The sequence below is a fragment of the Centropristis striata genome, chromosome 15 (assembly GCF_030273125.1).
Source record: "Centropristis striata isolate RG_2023a ecotype Rhode Island chromosome 15, C.striata_1.0, whole genome shotgun sequence".
Taxonomy (NCBI): Eukaryota; Metazoa; Chordata; class Actinopteri; order Perciformes; family Serranidae; genus Centropristis; species Centropristis striata.
In genome coordinates, this window is record NC_081531.1 from 24914903 (window position 1) to 24937128 (window position 22226).

At 38.9% G+C, this 22226-nt stretch overlaps 1 protein-coding gene across 1 annotated transcript in view; it reads left to right on the top strand.

The window, feature by feature from the left end:
• LOC131986152 (dapper 1-like) overlaps positions 1-18065 on the top strand; it is a 31456-nt gene extending 13391 nt beyond the window's left edge. The window contains exons 2-3 of the mRNA XM_059350971.1: positions 13772-13901; positions 14640-18065. Coding sequence (XP_059206954.1) covers positions 13772-13901; positions 14640-16189 — 1680 coding nt within the window. The 3' untranslated portion in view covers positions 16190-18065. The remainder of the gene's footprint in view (positions 1-13771; positions 13902-14639) is intronic.
• Positions 18066-22226: the final 4161 nt, after the last annotated feature.

Genomic DNA, 22226 nt, shown 5'->3' on the forward strand with positions numbered 1-22226 from the left:
AAGACTTAGTGGAATAGTCACTCATATCTACCACTCAACATCCACAATGGCATGCTTGCCACTGAGGAGCTAAGAAAAGCCTTAAAATGCTGAAAGCTCTGGACACTGGGGCTGTCATTGCTGAAAAGGCTTTTTGGTTTTGGGTTAAGGTCGGTACCTGATGGTAAGGATTAGCGATGTTCCGATACCATTTTTTCCCTCCGATACTGATTCCGATACTTGTGCAGTGGGTATCGGCCGATACCGAGTACCGATCTGATACCAGTATGTTATAAAGAAAATATCATACTACACCTGCATGACTGTGATATGATTATCATTGTGGTAAGGCCTGGTTCAGGTTAAACCCTTTGTAAAATGTGAATAAATACAGCAGATTCAAGCCATTTATGTTTTACATTTATTTTTAAATAAAACAGTTAACAAAACAGTAGTGCAACAGCAACTTAAATAAATAAATCTGGGGTCCGGGGGCATACATTTACAAGCCTAAATTTGGTGCCTCTCGCACATCCTAATGCTACTATTTCACCTTAATCATTGCATTTTTTAGAGAATTATTGTAAAGGAGAATAAGGGTTCTTCTATGTTTTATTTAAGGCATCTTATTTTGACAGTCTTCTTGTAAATTCTGTGGTGGACTCTGCCAACACATCCATGTGTTCTTATTTTGAAAGGTACATGTGTTTGCTTTTATTTTGAGTTTGGGTCTAACACATTCTTACCGTAACGCTGTATGGTGTGTTTAATTTACACTCAAAGTCAGAACTTGAAAGTCGGAACTTGGAGCTTGGAACAACGACCCACCATTAGCCGCCAGACTCTCTATGTGCCCTGCAATGTAAATAGTCTAACTAACGGAACAGTAATCCTCTGTTTTACGAGCGATGTTTGTCACTGAAGGGGGGGGGGGGCGGATCAATTTCCGATACCGGAATCGGAACAACTCTAGTAAGGATGGTACCTGTGGCAGATCGGGCTGGTGGTTCCCATATTATGGCAGAAGAATGTGCTCCAATTATCAGTGTATGACAATGGTCAGTCTCCTGGGGAAAGTTTACTCTAGGGGGATGGAACAGTGGACCAGCTCATTACCCTAGCAGAGCTCCTTGAAGACGTCTTGACATTCACAGAAATCAAATCGTAATCAAATCAAAAGTAATCAAATAATTGTGCGCATGTAAACAGACTGTTTTTGTCTGTGATCTGTCGGGGCAGCTTGAGAACATATGAAGATCTTGTGTTTTTACAGTGTAATGGGGCTGGGTAATGGTTTGAGTTATTGATCACAGGAAATAAAGCTCTTAACAGAGGCTGGCTCTATTTCTTAGTCTGTCTCTGTTTGTTTTTACTCTTTTTTTTTTTTTAATTAGTCCCGTTAATTCATGTTTTCTGTTTCTGTTTCCTCTTTTTCTTCTAATCTCCTTAAAACTTTAAAATGATCCTTATCTTTGATTCTCCATCTTCTGGCTGTCTGTTGTCATGGTGACAGCAGTTGCTTTCAAACATTTCTGAGTTATTTTTAGTTTAGGAGTCTGATGTTCAATGTGCCTGCTTATCAATGCAAGCACAAATACTGTGCTGCATAACTGAAAGTCCACCACTGTGAAATGACCTTTCATTGAGACAGCATTCCTACCCCCACGCCCAGCCTCCAACCACAACACACACACTCACACAGTTTATCTTTTTATCTGGGCTCATGTTTCAGGAGGGCTCATGCTTTAATTTACATCTCAAATTTAAGTCTGGGGAGAGTTCAGCAAAGCACTTCTCTCCTCCTTAATTCTTGACCATGTAAATGAAAGGTCATGTTTCATGCAAAATAATAATATCACAATTGCAAAATCATCACACCATGATAATAATCGGAACCTACAGGTATGAACTCTAAATTTCATGAAAAAGCTTCTAACACAGGCTTGCTTAAACATCACTATGTAATTGTGCATAATCACATTTTATTGTGCAGCGAAAACAAAAAGTTGTCACCAGTATAATGCTGTTGACAAATGCATTCCTGTGAAAGAGCTTTGCTTTGTCAGTTTCATACAACCACTAACCATAATATGGATTGGACAGTTGCAATTTTAAGTGTTAGAAAATCAGTACTTGATGACTCTCTGCTCTGATCTGAACTCATCAGCCGCTCCTGACTGAGACCACGTTTACATGAGGATGCTTGCCGGTAAGAACGACAATATATCTGAAACCACCCTCCAGAGTGTAAAACTGTAATCCGCTCCGCCGTAGCGTGTCCGTCTACACTCTGCTCAGATCTGCTCACGTCACGTACGCGTTTACGTCACATACATGTGCCAGTACAGGGAAATAAACAAACATGTGGGATTATTTCCATGCGTCGGACCTTCAAGCTGCTCTGGCAGCTCTAATAAACGTACAGGAGTTTATCCACCAAATGTACAGGATATGTACAGATAGTATTAGTGAACAGAGAATGATCTGGAATTACCTCTATCACATTTTGGATGCACCAATTGGTGGGAGGCGAGCCAGACGGCTTTGGACGAGACCTGGGAGATCTAGTGGATGGTGGAGAACTTTGTGGAAGGAGTAGCTGATGAAAATGCGTGGTGTGAAAACTTCCACATGCCCAAAGATGCTCTTATCGCTTTAAGTGGCATGCATACCCAATCCAATTCCACACACTTTTGAGTCACCGTATGCACGCAGATTTCCTCCTGAAAACGCTCGTCTAAACGCGGAATAAAAAGTGAAGACGCAACGCCACTTTTGCGTCTTCTGTTCAGACCGTCATCATGTAAACGTAGCCTCACTTTCATTCATGTTCTCCCAGCCCCAGCATTCTACCTCCTCCTCCTTCTGAAATAGCAGCTGGATTCAGCTGATTGACCAAGAGAACACTTTCCAGCCAGCTAGTCAGCTAGCATGTATGCTACAGTACAAATTTCTCCTGCACACCTTGTTATGAATCACAGCAGGCTGATGCCACTTAGGCCTTGTTCAGACTGCCAGCCAAAATCCGATTTTTAGCCCATCCAGATTGGAACTGGATGGCTCTTTTGAAGTCTGAACAGTCACAAATCACATGAAATGTGATTTTTGCAGACCGGATCGAAACCACCTTCGGGAGGTTGTTTCAAATCGCATTTGGACAGATGCGTCTCAGTCTGAACCGCTCCAAACACTCAGATCGGTTTTGACTATCCGTGACGTCACTGTATGCGACGCCAGAGCCAGTGCGCCAGTCCGTCCCCTGACCGCATGGAGTTGTGGAGCTAGATGTCAACAATGGAGCAGTCAGTGGAAGACATCGAAAACAGCAGTCTGTGGACAGAGGACAAAATGAAATGCCTCATTACTCTGTGGGGAGATCGCTCCGTTCAAGGGCATGTATCCCAATAAGTCCATTTATGAAAATATATTATATGACGTCAGACGCTCTGACGCTGTTACTACAGCAGCCTGTCAGATCAGTCAATAATGTGACCCAGTCTGAACAGAGCCATATCCGATTTGGACACTTGCTAAAAACAGTGTGGACAGTCAGCCCTAAAAATCGGATATGAGTAGGAATCTGATTTGAATCAGATTCGCCTGCAGTCTGAACACGGCCTAAGCGTAGTGTCAAACTTTCACACAAAGACTATAATGATATAAGCAATGCTAAACCATGGCTGTTCTTAGACCACTGGCAATTCATCAAAGTTGCACCAAACTCCAGGTTCATCAGGGGCATTTCTAACCAGTCAACTGGAGCTGTGCTGGCTGTGCTGGCAGTGCAGGCGCTGGGGACATTGATTTAGTTATCGGTTGATTTCAGCTGCATTCAAAATATGATTTGGTTTTATGAAAAATGTGATTTACAATATTAGATGGCTCTTGTAATATACACGGTATTGTCCCTGACAATATCTGATCTAATAGATAAAATGGTTGTGACAACTTGTGACAACTGTGATCGCCAATTGTTTTTACTTTTAGACTGATTGACTAATCCAAAGTTAACACTTTTGTTCTGCCAATCGGTCGTTAGAAACATCCACATGCTAGTTGTGTAATCTGAAATGCATAAACCTGTGGATGTATGTTTATATGTACTTGGTAAATTTAAGCATAAAAATTAATATAATTTTATATATAAGAAAGAACAAACTATGAATTAAATTTGATTGAGATTATAAAGAAATGTTGACTGGTTTGTCTGAATCAGAGTGAAATTGATACATTTGATCCGTTCTAATCACACTGTTATTTCTTATTGGTTGAAAAGTTGGCAATGAAAAATGTAAACAAAGCAACATGGAACCGAGCGCAAACCGAGTACCTAAAGTATACCGGCCGTAATCTGGTATGGTGTTCCAACCAGACTAATGTGGAGAGAAATGCTCAGAACGAGCTCCTGTTGAGGCGCCAGGTTGTCAATAATGTGTTCAATATGTGATCCATTATTTCCACCGTGCTGCAATCAGACAGCTGTAGAATCAGAAGGAGAGCCTTGATGCTCCTACCACCATCTGCTGCTTCCACCAAGGAAATATTCAGTTATTTTGAGCAATATGTTAATAATTCTGCAATGACAAATTAGCTTTAGCTCAGTGGTAGCCTACAGAGTGAAACTGAATGACACAAATTTCATCTCCATAATATTAGGGCTATGTGGTCAAAGGTGCCTTTTTCCAGCTGCGACTTCTGGCCAGGGTAAAACCGTACCTCTCTCCTAGTGACCTGGAGAAGGTTATTCATGCTTTCATTTCCACAAAACTAGATTTTTGCAACTCATAGGTTCAGACCAGCGCTCATTGCGACGCCTACAACTTGCAAAATGCTGCAGCTTGTCTTTTAACAGGCACAAGGAAACGGGAACACATATCCCCAGTTCTGGCCTCTCTGCACTGGCTTGCTGTCTGTTTCAGAATTGATCCTGATGGTTTTAAAAAAAAAAATTTTAAACGGATTGGCTCCAGTGTATTGGCTGAACTCATACATGTTCATAGACCAACCAGAGCTCTGAGGTCTAGATGAGTCCTACCTGGATGAGCCTAAATGATAAAAACTAAAGGCCATGGATCTTTTGCAGTGGCTGCACCTAAGCTGTGGAACAGTTTACCGCTGCATATCCACTCATCAGAGACTTTGGACATTTTTAAATCTCTTAAAACTCACTTTTTCTCCAAGGCTTTCGAACCTGTGTGAGAAGAAAGTTGTTTTTGTGTGTTGTATTGTACACCTCATCTCATTGTACATCATATTTTACTCGATGAAATTGTCTTTTTTTATTTTATCTTTGATTTTATTGTTATTCATTCATGTATCTTTTGGATTTTTTGTTGTTATTCATTTATGTAAAGCACTTTGGTCAGCCTTGGTTGTGTATAAGGTGCTCTAGAAATCACCACAACCTTGACCTTGATTATCTGTGTACATGTCACCGTGCAGGTCTGCGTTTTGGTTAATTTCCTTGAATTGGGTCGTATTCTAGTTGGATTATGTTCACAGTGGAAAAGAACAGCACTAGAGTCCTCTCTGCAAGTGGTCTGGGACCGGTTGTTTTGGTCCGCACCAGAGTAAGATTGGAGCGTTCACAAGCAACCAAATGAACCGTAACAAGGATTTAACCACCAGAGTTTGATTAAAACGGACTAAACTTTGGGTTGTGAAAGCGCCCTTTGAGTAAATATCATGTCAATTTATCAGGCCAAATCTGGGAGCATAGAAACCTTGAAAACATGACAAAAATGTTTGAAAACCATGTAGCCAGTAAGCTAAGGTTTATTGTTTATTGTTTTATTTGGATCCCCTTCCTGGGGTCCGACATATAATATACAGTACATACAACTTATATTAAAACAAACTTCAAGAGTTCACAATGGGAATGGTGAAGAAAAAAGAAACAAAAGAAAAGAAAAGAAAAGAAAAGCAAAAAGAAAACCAAGAATATAAAAGATAGCAAAGCTTACTTATTAAGTTATTACACCTTACCAATGTAGGGGTATCTGGTTGCAGATACAAATTGCCTCCAGCTGGGGCACCAAAATATTTAGAGGTAAAGCTAACTTAGGTCAATTTTGCTATCAGAAATTGACTAAATTAATATTTAACACTTTAAATGATTTAAAGTTATCCTCGGGGCACCACATCTTTACTTAGGAAGAGGAAAGATAGCAAATCCTAGTAAATCAGTCTCATAAAGTTAACAAATTATCAATTTGGAACATTGGTTATTTATTCTGAATTTTGGAGTTATTTTCATAGCAGAGGTTTAGCAAATCACTCATTCATGTGCAACATTAAAGGAGAAGCATATTAGTTCAAAAATATATTTATTCTAAACAAAGCAAAGCAAGCAAAACACACAATAACTAATCTAAAAGACTATTTACAGTTGAAATGTGGGTGAGAGATAATGTGTAACAAAATGGCATTTAAGTAAATCAAAATGGCGGAAGCCCTTTTGTTCTTGGTGAACAATAGAAAGTCTATGTGTTTGTAGGAAGCCAAATTAAAGCATATTTTATGTGGATTAGTGTGTGAGCAAATCAAATGAGTTATAGTTAATTTACATGTACAACTTAAAGTCTGTAGAGCAAGATTAATCATACAACTTCAAATGATCTAGCTACACAAAATATCACAAACATACTTAACAAACACATAACAGATCAACACCATTGATTTAAGATTAACAAACTTGTTCTTGCTAGTACTAACTGCCCAGTACTATACCACAGAGTCCAGAGTTGAAAGGGGGAAGCAGAAATCCTTTTGAAGAAGAATCCGGTCCCTTTTGGGTTTGGTGTTTCCAAAGTCATTTGCTGTTATTGGCTCCAAAAGCTTGGTGAAGGTCTCTGTGATTATATCCAGTATAGATCACAGGCAGGAAACTTAGGTGGTGGGCCCAAGCTTGTTTTGGAGCCTTGCCGGCCTTCCCTTAGAGCTGGAGAGGGAGGGAGATTGTCTGGTCTACCTCCTGGGGTGCAGACCAGGACAGCAGCTGCTGTCCCTCTGAGGGAGTCGGGAAGAAGAGAGAGAAGAAATGGCTGCAGGAGACTTTTGTCTGTACCTGGGAGTTGTATTTCCTGTTAGAATTAGCCAATGAGACGCCTTTAGGTATGCAGATACCTGTGGGGGTGGGGGTCGTTTATCTTTGTTTGGAGGGGGACAAAGAAAGACCTCCATTTTGAAGCATGGAATGAAGAAGTTGCTCCCACAATTCATAATGCATTCAGTCCATAAATCCAAATGAAACTTGTGGAATAGCTGTGACCCCTACACTAACATATTATTCTATATTTTTAATAGTAAATAATAGTAATAATTTCCATACATATCCATTTAGGAGATGTTATTTCATCTTTATTCATTACTTAAAGCTAGATGTTATATATAATTTAATACTATATAGCTGTTAATTACATAGAGTTACTTAACTCAGTACTCAGTTATTTACTGAACCATATTATTCTATATCTTTAATGGAGTTCATTTATTAATAACAATTTCATAATTAGTATATGTACCCATTTAAGAGATGATTTTCAAGAATAATTTAAAGTCTTTTGTGCTACTCGTTTATTCAAAATGTTTGGGATGTAGGTTCCAAGCTGTCATGGCTCTGTACGTTGCTGTTCTTTTACTGAAGTTTGTCTGTATTAGTGGTAGGGTCAAGAAGACTCTACAGAATGTTGATTGTAGCAGTGCTTTGGAGTTTGACCCCTGTAGAACCACTGAATGTGTGACTGTCAACTTTCCAGCTCAAGGTGTCAATAGTGATGAAGGTGTGTACATGTGTGCATGAACAGCGTGCATTCATGTATGACTGTGTCTGTCTATCCAAAGACAGAAGCATGTGTGTGCAAGCGTGCACTCACATGAGGGAACAAGCAGCCATTGAAGCAGAGGGGTCTCACATAAGTAGCTGCTTAAAGCCACACACAACCCCTTTCATTCAGTGCATACCTGACACAAGCTCAGCTTCATTTTGCATGCACAGACATGTGCACACACACAACACAGACACACACACACACACACACACACTGAATCCTCAGACCACATGTGTTGAAGAGTCTTGTGATGCACAGACTAAGTTAGTTAACGGTTTGAATCTTCAGTCAGGGAGGGCGGCATGTGGAAATTATCCTGTTTGCAGCGTCTTTTCTTAAAGTGAAATCTGCAAACAAAACAAAGTTTTACTATATTTATTAGATTCCTGCATATGTTGAACCTCCTTATGATGGGCAGTGTGTGGCATTTTATTTAGATGTAAAAGATGTTGTATGTATGAGCATGGATTTGTTCCAAAATTAGAAAACACCCAGAGAAAGGGCTGCATTGTTTCATGCTGAGCTTCCCTGTTCTTCTGCTCTCTGATATCTATTCCAATCAACGTTTTTCAGCTCTGATGTTGATGATGTGACTGTAGATAAACCACAGATGTGAGCTCTCCCACTCAATTTATTGTGTGTGTGAACTGAATGCCTCAAGTTAATACTGCAGGTCGTTGGAGACTCACCTTTAAAAATGACTGGAACTACATTGGTTATATTCTGCAACTTAGATCACTTTCAATTATAATAATTAAGTTAAAAACATCTGGCTCTGTTTACATCACATTACACTACATATGTATATATGAAATAATAAAGATTGCTCTTGAGACACCGAATTATTGCCTTGATCTGACTATACAACTGGACAACTGAAGCACATGTAAACGTGTTAGTCCGACTGATGTCTGAGTTCTCCAACTCTGATTAAGACACTCAGATAATGCGATTGGAATTCGATTTTTGCCAGCACGTTTGACAAAACTTAGCATGTGTGCATGCTCTGCATGCTCCAACCCCACGCTGGCGTATGACCCCAGAACAAAAAGATCCAAGAAAGCCAGTCGCGGGTCGCAGTAGCCGGTCAGTAGCGACGGCAGCGAAGACAGGCTACAGTTGTAACCCTCCAACAGCATCCGGCGTTCTTTTCTGCCCCTCAAAATCAACATCCATCTTGTTGTTCTTGTTATTAAAAAAAGCCTGTTTCCCGCCTTTCTCCATTTGTTTATTATGACGTAATAGGTCAACCAGAAAGGGGGCTGTATTAACCCGCTGAAACGATGCAAATCGCTACCTTGTGTTGAGGAGTAGGACACGTTCCTGTCAGTTTGAAAAAATGGCAAAATCGAATTTTAAGCATCGCCCGATATAACTGTGCATTTAACACACTGTGTGAGGGCAATGCAGTACACACTAGGGCTGGGATATGGCCCTAAAAAAATATCATGATGTTTCAGGGTATTTTTGCAATGACGATATTGTTGATGATATTACAAAATACTGAAAAATATATAGAAAATGTGATTTTTAAAAAATAAATGTATACTTTTTACAAGAATTTACTCTTGACTCTTCAGTGCAAAATGGAATGGGGGGGGTGTCATGTCATATTTTGACAGTGTTCTTGTAAATTCTGTGGTGGATTCTGTTAACACACTGTGCTCTTATTTTGAAAGCTGCATGTGTTTAGCGACACAAAGTTATTCAGATTGTAAGTCAAAGTTTAGCTTTTTGTGATTAAAACAACTTTAATTGTTAACTAATGTTAGCTTGCAGCTACTGAATGGCGTATGCAACAGTGTGTTAAGATCACCTCTGACCGGCCCGTACAGCTTGCTCGTATTTAGTTTGGCGCGCACACATACACATGGATGTGGGGGCAGGACTGATACAGGCAGGTAGGCACGTTTCTCTGTCATGCTGGAGCTGTTTTTAAGTGGAGAAGGAGGGTGGGCAGCTCAGTAAACTCAGTGAGTGTACGCAAAATAACTTTATATTATGAATAGTGTAAATGTACTTTCAGTTGCATGAAATGTGACGTGAGTGCAGCACATGAGACAGATTAGACCCGCAGTTCTCAAAGTGAGAAGAACTGAACCAGAACTGTTGGGATGTCTGGATAAAAATAGGCATAAAAAGGAAAATGTCCTTCCATTTGGCGCGCCCCACCTGTCACGTCTCTATTCCCCACCAATGGGGCACGCCAAATGCTAGGAAATTTTCCTTTTTATGCCCGTCTTTATCCAGACATCCCAACAGTTCCAGGAGTCTCCCTCATATTAATAGCGGCTCCCTGACAACCGCAAATGAGATCCAATCTCCCGGAATCTGGAGCAAGACCACACTAGACTAGAGAGTGACTGCGTGTGTGTTTGTGTGTCCATAAATGTAGCGCATGTGAGAGCAAAGCGTCCTTATGTGTTGCCACTTATTAGACCTATCACTAGATTGTGAGGACGGCCAGCTCTAGGCAGATTTAAACAAGTGCCATACTGCTTCCATTTCTTAATGATGGTTTAACTGAACTCTATGGGATTTTCAGTGAGTTTAAATTTTTTTTGTAGCCATCTGACTTACTACTTTTCAATGATCTTTTCTCTGAGTTGCCAGGAGTGTTCTTTTGTCTTCATGGTGCAGTTGTAGCAGGAATAGTGATGAACCAGAGACTGGACCTCCCAGACACACATGTTTTTATACTATAATCAATTGACACACATCAACAAGTTATTTTCTTAAGATAATGCTGATAATGTATTGTAACATCAAGTAGGCCTTGGCTTTTATATGATTATGATTAGTGATCGCGATAAATATCAGGTTGATTACAGTGATCAGCTGTGAGCATATTTACTTGATCAAACATGTCGGAAATGTGCTTGACAACAGCCAATCAGAGTCGATCTATTACTGCTCCACTACTGTTTGTGAGTTGCCGGAGAAGTAAACAGAAAGACCGAACGTGGAGCTAAACGCAGAGTTGAGGGCAGTGATATAGATGCCATGATTTGGAGCAATAAACCAGGGAGGAACAGGTCAATGTTGGGAAAGAGCAAAGGAAATTACAATCTATCCCCGCTGTATCGAGAGAAAACTAACATTCACAGCACGGCAATTCACATACAGGTATGGTGCATTCAAAAGCGTTAGAACAACTATGGTGCGTTCAGCAGCGTGGGACATATGAAAACTTACAGAGAAAAAAGTAATTACTGAATGGAACTTAGTTCAATAAACAAGTTAACAAAACATTAACAGCGTGGGCTTTCTAACAACAACAAATTCGTTGAATCATTTGAAGAAGTATCACCCAAATGACTGTGCAGAAAGCATGAAAATGTGAGCAGAGCTGCACAGCCTACAACTGCTCTTAGCACACGTAGCATTAGCAGTTCAGCCACTACTAGTGGTGCAGCCACCAGACCAAACCGTACCAGCAACATTCCAAGAGGAGAAATTAGGCTCACAATTTGTTTATTTTGGGTGATGCATATCTGCAGAAACACTCAGGATTGCAAAGTAGTTCACTGTGTTATTTTATATTTTTCTACATTTGTTGTACTGTTGAGTAGTTTTTATATTTTCTATGTCCATCTTATTTGCTTTGTTATTTACTTTGTATGTTAATAAAATATTGAACTAATCTCTAGTTTCTTTAGCTTTCAGTACAGATGCTTTAAAACTGGCAGTTTAAAAACAATATAAAAAACTGTGATAATAATCGAGATCGGACAATATGAAAAAATATATCGTGATCATATTTTTGCTATTGTCCCAACATCAAGGCTACCAAAATGAAAATTGACGTTGATTCTTGGTTTCACATGGGACGTTTCTTCAAATTACCCCACTAATGTGACACAGATGTTTCACATGAGAGAATACTGATACATATTTGTTTCCTTTGTCAAAAAGAATACTTTGTTCAAAAATGTCATATTTTGAGCATATGTGCCAGTCACTTGTTCAGGAAAAGGTGGCCAAAAAAGAAAACTTCACCAGCTGATAATTTGTGTTTTGACTTGAACTGTGTCGATGGGATAATGAAAAAGATATTCACTAAATGCAGCTGTTTTTCCTCTCATGTCTTGACATACAGCTGTTGTCCTGTAAGTGTTCAGATGTTGGGAAAAAAGATAATGAAGAACACTCCTCATAGTCTCCATGTTTTGGCATTTTCATGGCTCTTTTTTCATGACAGTTTTATAGTCCATTGTCTCCCCATGGAAAACACAATTACTATTATTACTACTAGTATACAATATGTTTCCCTGCTGAGTATTTGACCAGTAGTTTATGATCTTTTGATCTCATGCAGTATCACTACAGGGGTTTCTGGGGTGTATTATTTTTGACAAATAGTAGCTGCATGTGGTAGTTGTACAGTGTTATTCCACTGGTCATTATTGGTAAACAGCAGTTCCTTTTCCTCATGTAGTGCTGAAACGCATACTATATCAGTGATCCATACACCATACAATGAAGTATGAACATGTGGGTTTGGTTAAATGTAAGGGCAGCTCTAGAAATAAGCTGACCAATTGTCTCAGAAGTTACACTATAAAAAAAACCCTATTGTTTTTACGGTAAAAAACCAGGAGCTGTGGTTGCCAGAACTTTACCATAATAAATACGATGCAACTTTTTCTAATCTTACAGTAAAATGATATTAGCACTGTTGATTTCCCGTTTAAGATTGCCATTTTATTCCATATTTTAACATAACATTTTTTTTAATTCTGCCAAAAGTAATGCTGTTCTGCCATTTAATTGACAAGAAAGTACTTCATAAATGCTGCATAAATGAGATGCTGTAGATTTTTCCATTAAATATTACAGTATATTTTTGTTACAGATATGGTGTTTAGTAAATTTAACAGTGAGAAAAAGTATTTTTACAAAAAATAAATGCTAAAATGACAGTGATGCTTGTGTAAATATATATATATATATATTACAGTATATTTTTGTTACACAGTGCCAGAATATTTTACAGTGGAGTAATGTATTTAAAAAAAACAACTTTACTGTCTTTTACTGTCATGGTTTAGCAGTTTTTCACCATAAAATCTACAGACATGTTTTACAGTGTACCTGGTGTCTTTTTCTGTCACAATTGAGACACTAAACCTTTATTTAATTCATGCAGGGAAACAATGATTGCCAAATTATTATCATATTTAGTGATTTAGTGATATGTCAGCTGCATGCCAACACTGTAGTGTCATTATAGTTAGTGGCAACTGTTATCTAAAAAAGGGCAAAACATGTAGTTTACCAATCCCTTTTGTTTAGGAAGTAAAACGAACATAATATATGATACAAGATTTAAACTGTGAACTAGGGCTGGGCCATATGTCGATATAAAAAATATATCAATATATTTTTAAATGTGATATGAAATTAGACCATATCGCATATATCGATACAGTTCAATTTTTTGCCCTTCTTTATATATAAATGCTGCCCTTACTAGGGTTTGTCATATATTTATATGAAAAAAGAATAACGAACATCACAAAATTACTAAATATTTATTTTGGAAAAAGATTGGCCTATTTTATTTCATAGGTTGTTTTTATTTAAGATATCTTTTAATTTAAATGTGAACTTTATGGAGCTGTGATTTTAATGAAAAAGGTACTCCTGTCGTTATACAGTATTTATGTTCACTTAAATAAACGGTTTCAGTAATACTACTTGTTATATTTGGCTTTGAACATTTGCTCTCACTTTGCGAAAAAAATATCGGGATATATATTGTATATCAATATTCAGCCTAAATATATCGGGATATGACTTTTGGTCCATATTGCCCAGCCCTGCTGTGAACTAGGAGCAATTTCCTTGCTTTCATGACATGAAATTGAGAAAAAAAAAATATTCTCACAACATAAACATGGGTTCCTATTTTTTGTGCATACAATGTCTTGATTGACTCTATCTCTTTGTTGGTATTTCAGAGCAGTCTCCAGTGTATGTCCTGGGGTACGAAGGCATCTTTAGAACGACAGGTAGCAGAGCTGAAGGTGAACACCGAGGTCCAATCAGCAGATTCCCCTACTGATCCAGAGGACAGGCAACTCACTTCAGGTAAAATAATCAACAGTAAAGACTTTAAAGATTTCGAGATTAGAGATTAACATCACATCACATGCAGGTGCGATTGGGCCCAGAGAAGTCAGCAGCATTTCTGAATGTTGTTGATGTATGGCTTTCCCTTTGACTTCCAGAGTAATAATCTTGTGGGTGGCTGTGGCTCAGTTGGTAGAGTGGTCACCCACTGATCAGAAGGTTGGTGGTTCGATCTCTGACTGTGGCAGCCTACATGTCCAAGTATCCTTGGGCAAGATACTGAATGTTGATCCTGCTGCATTCATTGGTGTATGAATGAATTCCCAATGGTGGCAGGTGGCACCATTTGCCACCAGTACGAATGTGTGTGTGAACGGGTGAATGACCACAGTCATTAAATAAGTGCAGGTCCATTTACCAAAACACTGCTTTACTCTCCTTGGCACAAGGAGGCAGATTAATGGACACACTAATACACTATACAGTCATTGTACCAGTTTCAATCTGTTAAATGTATTTTTTATGATGAATTGGAAATTAAATAAAGCAAACTGCTTTAGCATTTTCCTTTAATTTGGAATGGTCAGGATTTTATAGCTCAGAATATGTCTTTTTCATTAAAAAATGAATAAATTTACTGAGGTGGTAATAGCACCAAAGATTCTGATCACCTTCTTTGTGTTAGTCAGGAGAGGTCCTGACAGAATGCTCCTTCTTAATCATATTACTAAACTTTGATTCCTTATTTCCTCTCAGCACCCAAGGGCACAGTGGAGACTGAGACAGGAGAAACATGGCTGCCGGACCCAGCACGATGGGCCATGGTTACTGACGCTTTGGGGATGATAAAGGACATCAACCCCAATCAGGAAGATTATCAACAAGCTCAAAAAGTTGAGACTTATATCTTTGGATTGATCCAACGGCGAGCTCTACCCACACGCTCCTCAAAGCTGCGCACCAGCCTGGCACATGATGCACGAGCTGTTAGTGTGGTGAGGCAGAGTAGTTTATGCCGCAAGGAGGAACAACATTCACCAAAGCAGGTGTCTGTTCAAGAGACCTGTACTCCTTCCCAGTGTTCAGAGGGAACTGCTCCAGAGAATTGCCATACAGGGACAGGATTTACTGAAGATTTCACACCTCTGTACCACCACAATCTTCAGCAAAGTAACCAGCATCAACCAGGGCTTTTTCACAGGCCAAGGCAGGCCTCCATGATTAACACCTCGTGCTCAACATTGATGGACTATCCATCTTGCAGAGTGCTGCAAGCCACCCCAGACTCCAGCAATAGTGAGCCGGATTCACCCCAACACTTCCACAACTACCCTTCCCCTCTAGCTCTGTCAAAGCCTCCCCAACCACTTTCACCTGATGAGCAGCTGGTCAACGCGGAGTATATTCCAGCCCAGCCTTGCCGAGCTTCCACCAGGGCTTATGCCCATCAACATCCCAACTCACACAAGGGATCTGGGGTGACTCAACCCAACCGAAGTGCATATTCTCAAGAAAGAAGCCATTACCATCAAGAGCAGCAGCCCACAGCATCCCAGATCCAACCCTCCAGGTCACGAGGGGGCCCGAAGAAGTCTCGCTCAAATGAAGACAGAAATGGTGCCAGCAGAAAGCCAGGGAAGAAGGCGTGTAGGTCTCAGTCAGAAAACAGCCTGCAAAGAGTTCCAGATCGCAAGTACAATACAGTAGAGAGGGATGGCGGGGGGAGTGGAAGTGGGGGAAGGGGAAGCCGCAGTAGTCAATCCAGGAGCAAGAAACAACAGCAAGGGGGAGGTGGCTGTCGGCGCTGGCAGTCCACACTGGAGCTCAGCCAGGACGAGGCTGACCAGCCAGCCATGCAGGCACCCATGCAAGGCTCTTCTGCTTCAAACCAAAGGGACCATTGCACAAGGCGCATGCGCAAATCTCGCCCTACACATGCACATAATGCCCACCCACACCAGCACCAGTCCCACCATCAGCACATGGAGTACCAGTTAGAGAGGGAGCAAGTGCCACTGTGTCAGCCTAGTGAGGAATACCCTCACCCACGTCAGGGTGAGTCTGAGTCCAGCATGAGTGAAGCTGACTCTCCAGATTCAAGCTCTTTGTCCAGTGATTCAGATGAGAGTGGTGGTCTGGTTTGGCCCCAACAGCTACCCCCTCAACTTTCCCTCCCATCCCCTTCAGCCCCAACTGGGGCATCTCTGCAGCCCAAGGCTTTTGTCAAGATTAAGGCCTCACATGCCCTGAAGAAGAAGATTCTACGCTTCCGCACTGGTTCACTTAAAGTAATGACCACTGTATAAAGTGGAATACTGGCAAAAGTGAAAGAACATTAATTGCAGGCCTTTGAACTAAAAGACCACAACCTGCATGGTATATGAAAACCAATGTGTGAATGTTTCAATTACTTTGGTTGATTGAATTGATTATAAAGTGATACATAAGCCTTAACAAGCAATGAAGGAAGTGACCATCATCATATAAGCTGTTGGGATGTAAAAACATATATGAAGTGTTACATTTTACTGAAAGTCTGATATGGATGGAGGCTGGATGGTGGTGCGGTGGTTAGCACTCTCCCTTCACAGTGAGGGTCCTCCGGCTTTCTTTCCACTGTCCAAAGTCATCAGGATCGGCACCAGTATTCTTATCTTAAACTCTGCTTACTTCTTTATGTGGCATTTTCATACAATTGTTCCACATCAAAGTCACCGAAGACTGTCTTAACACATGTTTCCATGAGTAGCAGTGCATTTGTGAGATTTTTATAATGAGTATAACCAACACTTTGATATGTAGTGATACCTGTTCTTTAACCTGACAAAACAGACTCTTGTGGATTTAATGAGCCCACTTTTATTCATCTCTCAGAAGATGTATGGCTGTATGGTTTTTGAAACCAAATTACTACATGGATTTTTCTAAGATACTCCAAAGGTCTTGGTGTATTGATGATGGGATTTTTGACATTTTAAAAAATTGCCTAATTCAGCACCAAATGCACAAATGGTATCAACCCCATGTTTGCTGCAACAACTTATGGGACATAGTTGAGCATGGAAATGGACTTCAGAAAGCCAAACATTCATGTTTTAAAAATGTATACACCTTAATTGGTTTAATCAATTGATTAATTGAACAATTAATCAATTTTTACTTGAAAGTTAAAAACTTCACACAGTGAAGAGAGTGCATCTCTTAATATTCAGGTTCACAGCTTTCAGATGATGTCCACTATGTGTCATCAACTGTTGACCTGCTATCTCCCCCTAAACATTCCCTTCTGTATAAAAGGAGATAAAATGTTAAAAGGGTTAAAAAGGTTAAACATATTCTTTAACAAATGGTTATACATGCACGCGTGCACATTATTTTTCAAAATATTATCCTACAAATCTGAGACAGAGCATGCTCTTGCTGACAACTCAAGACAACCAAAAGTTGGTTAGTCTACAAGTTTTTCTTCATAAATATACAGCTATTAAATATATTGTTGGTGACAGTAAATGGATCCTTTGGACATGGAGAGATGTGACCACAGTATATGAAATGAGTAGTTGTTAAGGAGTGAATTATGATCATAGTGCTAAGTAAGTGCTTACAAGAAATTTTGTGAGGAATTTGTGGTTGAGAAAGTTAAATCTTGCTGTTAAAAGAGCCTGCATTCAGCTGAAAAGACAATTGTCAATCTTTTACATTTTACTGCAGACACAGAGATAAACCAACAAGATGCTGCAGTAGCATGATTTAAATAATCTTTGGAGTTTTGGAGAGATCAAATTTCCCACTTACAGAGTCACGTATTCTTAACCCTCTGGGCCCACTTTAGTTTACTACCCTTTAAAGCAGTTCAGGCTGAAAATGTCCACTAAAAGGTACGATTGAGATGGATTAATTTGGTATGAGTCTGTATATTGTTTTTTTTGGGGTTGTTTTTTTTTAATCTTGAGAAAAGCCCTACTCATTGTGCCTTTAAGCAGCAAATAACAGTTTCTATTTGCAGACTAATAAATATGTGCCTGCCCAAATAATTTAATGTTACAATGTCACTTTTGAGTATTTGACAGTATTATCATTTAAAGTGCACTAGCCAACTAATAGCTTCTTTTTGTATGGAATTTGTTTGCCAAATATTGTATATGAAATTAAAGTTTTTGTTTTAAAGGTATAATATGTAACTTTTCTGCATTAAAATGTCTGAAAATGACTAGACCGATGTTATATATTTTTTGAGTTGTGTACTTACATTATCCCAAATGTTGCCCTGGTTTTAGACTTGATCAGGTTTCTAGATATGAGAGCATCCACAGTGGATGGAGCAGGTCTTACCCAGAAAGTCTGCCCACTTTGTTTGCTAGGAACTATCAATAGCCAGCACTGGAACGATTACCTGCTGGAAAAAGTATAATTGCTTGTAACATTTGGAAGGGATCCACAGAAATGTACCACTACCACTGGCTGTGCTGGCTGTGCTACCCTCTGAAAAAGCATTAACTTAACCCTTGTGTCCTCAGGAATTTTTGTACATTTTACCCTTCTTTTTTTTCATTTGTTGATCATTTTGGCTGTGTTACAGCTTGAGGCATGAATTTTTGCAGGAACTTTTCTTTTTAGTAAAATTTTTGAAATTCATTGTCATTAACCCTTACATGTCTTTTATACTCCATTGGTGCATTTACTACCCTCTGGTGACCCTTGTGGCCAAAAAAGGCCACGCACACTAAAACTGCTATTAAATCACCATACATCAATATTTTTTTCAGATTTTTTTCTATAAATCTATAAATACATTTTTCTACAACTTCAGACTTGTTCAGAACTGCCAAACATTCAATCATTGTCAGAATTTTAACCCTTTATATGCCAGTTTATATATTTTAATTTTTCCAAAAACTTTTTGGTGTTTTTTTGGAAGATATTATGGAAAAATTCAAATTTGTTTGAATCAAAAATTTATTTAATAGCAGTTTTAGTGTGTGTGGCCTTTTTTGGCCATGGGTCACCATATAGGTTTGTTTCCAAGTCACGTGACTTTCAAGGTTCCAGCGGTCAGAACAAAAAACTAGGTAGACAGTTCTCTCATTTTTTGTGAAAAAATCAATATTTTGACTTTGTTTCTGCATAAAAATGGATTTTGATTACATTTCTAGCGAGAAATATATGTTTTATTTTAAATTTTGGGCAGTTTTAAAAAAAATTCGTATTACGTAGAGAAAAGTAATAGCACACCTATCCCGATAAAACCGCACGTTTTGATATATAATTTGTCCTGCAATTCTTCAAGTTGTAGGACTAGTAGCGGGATGAAATTGCGTCCGGAAGAGGAAGAAGAAAAAATCCACAGTATAACAATAGTGCTCGGTGAGATTGCCCCTTGGCCCTATGTTATAAAAGTGTATTTGTGTTTGAGTTAGAATTTTAAAACAGCAGTTAAATGGGCTTATAAACATCTTTTGAAACATTTTATAGAGATGGACTTCTTTGCCAGATGGGAAAATGTATTCCATAATTTAGTCCCCCTAAATTGAATAATAAATTGACCTCTGCATGTCAGAAATCTTGGAGGATGAAGATATAAAGATTGGCGCATTGGGTAAGAGTGAACCTGAGAATTAAATTTAAAACAAGTCTTGAAAATAAAATAAAAATTGCTCTGGAAAGTTTTCATGATCTGAATATACCTTAAAAATAAAAACACATTTCTGAGAGATATTGATATCATGAACAGTAAGTATCTGGAGTTTCTGAAAAAGAGGTACAGAAGAGGTATGGGACTCAGATCGGGTTGCCATCCTAACAAAACTTTTCTGAAGAACCAAAATTCTGTGGACTGCAGTAGGAAAGGTGCTTGCCCAAACTATATTACAATATGAAAGATATGGTTAATTAAACTATAATAAAGAGTACGAAGACAGTTTGTAGTTACCAGATTACTAATCCTCCTAATTATATCTATACTCATTGCAATCAAATTAGTGCATGATTATTGTGAGCTGGCCTAACCAAGCTGGCTCGCCAACTGCATATGGGAGCAGTTTCTGCAGTTCTGTTTACTACTGCTACTACCTTGTGTTTGTTTGTGTGTGTGTGTGTGTGTGTGTGTGTGTGTGTATAGTTACCCCACAAATCATTATAAACCTAACAAGTCCCCACGAAGCGGTCCATGGTTTGAAACCAAATTACTACATGGATTTTTCTAAGATACTGCATGGAAATGGACTTCAGAAAGGCAAACATTAATGTTTTGAAAATGTATACACCTTAATAGGTTTAATCAATTGATTATATAGTAGTGTAGTATAAATTAATTTGAAGTGATATCTGTGTTTCTGGCTGCTTCAGTATGTTACCTGATTTCTTTCAGGGCTGTAGAACCTTCAGAAAGGGCGGTTCCCATGTTGCATGTTCTAGTGTTGTGTCCCAACGATGTTCCATAGACAAGGCTGTGTGTGTGTGTGGTTATGTATGTGTGCACGAGAGAGGACAGCGAGAGGATTTCAATGGACTTCAAGCTGCCTCAATTCATTTAAGTGTAAAAGAGAGAAATAAGACAGGAGAGAAGAGGAGGAAGAGCTCATATTAGCCCTGGTCCAACTGTAAAAGATCAAATCTCTCAGTTCTGCAACAGTCAAAGCTCTTTATTATCTTTCAATCTATCTCAGCACAACCTACATTTTCCCTGTTGCTATGCTTCACTCCCATATCCATCCCTTCCCTCTTCATCCCTCCATCTGTTAGTGGTTAGGAGAAACATGCTCCCTTCAGGGCCAGGAACCTGTAGTATTTCCTGCTTTGCCAGAGAGCAAGGGCGAGAAAGGCAAGAGAGGAGGAGGAGGAGGAGGAGACAAAGGGGAGAACAGAGAGGTACTGAGCCTGAGGAGGAAACCCACACAGAGAAAAAAAAAGCAGATGTTGACAGAGGGAAGTCGAGGGGCCAGGGGGTGGGGGGTTTGAAAAAAGGCCTCGTGCACACACATCTGGCTTCGATTAGCCAGACAGAGAGAGTTAGACTGAGAGAGAGGAGACAGAGGGGCTTTTATTTTTGGCACTTGTGGGGATACAATGTGATTGACCTACTTTTCCCCTCCTTCTTCGATGTTTTTTCCTTCTACTCTTCTTCTACTCTGGACGTCAATGTGTCAAATCTCTGCTACCAACTTTTATTTAGTTGCTGTCTGTGCAAATTAAGGTGCAGATTAAGGTTTATTCTCTTATAATTTTGGATTTTCTTTCTCCTCACTCCACTCATTGGCATGTCTGGTTTGTCATTGCCAAACATCAAACATTATCAGCCTGAAATCAGTATTTTATCATTAGGCCATGTCTTGCATTACTTTATCTTAATTTCAGCCTTACAACCCGTAGAGCTGAACTACTAAATGATTTAATAGGATATGATCATATTGATTTATTTTTAGTTTGTCTGTCACTGAAACCACTGGAAATCACTGAAACCACTGGAAAATTTCACTTTCCTTAACCCTTTAATGCACAACATGGGTTGAACGTGACCAGACTAAGTTTTTATATTCTATATCTTTGCAATAAATGAATTTCATCATTCAGTTTTGCAGGTTTTCCTCAAATAACTTGTTCTTGATCATCATACATCCTAATTTTTTGTTTTCATTTCTTAGATTTTGAATAAAAACCCTTTTTTTAATCACTACGCTTCTAATGCACAAGGTCATTTTTGACCCATGTTCTGTATTAGAAGGTGTTTGTATGTTGTGCATTAATTCACCAATCACCAATTTAAAACCTGACAAAGAAGACACATATATTAACTATCCTATTTTTGTTAAATTGGTGTTTTTCCAATGGAAATTATTATTTGGTGGCTCTAATAAGTCTCAAATGTTAAAATGGGAGATTTTCCAACCTTAAAAATAAGACAAACATCGTTAAAGACATATACTCAAATTGTTAATTTAGTCCATCACTTGTTGTATCACAACACTTCTATTGCACTTCTATCTAGGTAATTTTGACCCATGTGTGTAAACTTGATGTAATAATACAAAAACTATTTTTCTTAAAGCATGAAAGGAAAAATGGATATAATGATCTGTTGTAATAATTAAAAAGATATTCAAACACACAGCCAGCATGAAATAACATGGGAAATGAATGCGGGTCATTTTTCACCCATGTTGTGCATTAGAAGGTGTTTATATGTTGTGCATCAAAGGGTTAACCTTAGTCCATTTAACCTCAAAATGGTAGAAGACCATCCTTGTGTTCTCCAGACAGCCAAAAATGAACGTAATTACTTTGACTTCTAAAGACTGTCACTCCTCAGAGTGAAACCTTTCTCATAGTCTAGTAACATCTGACAAG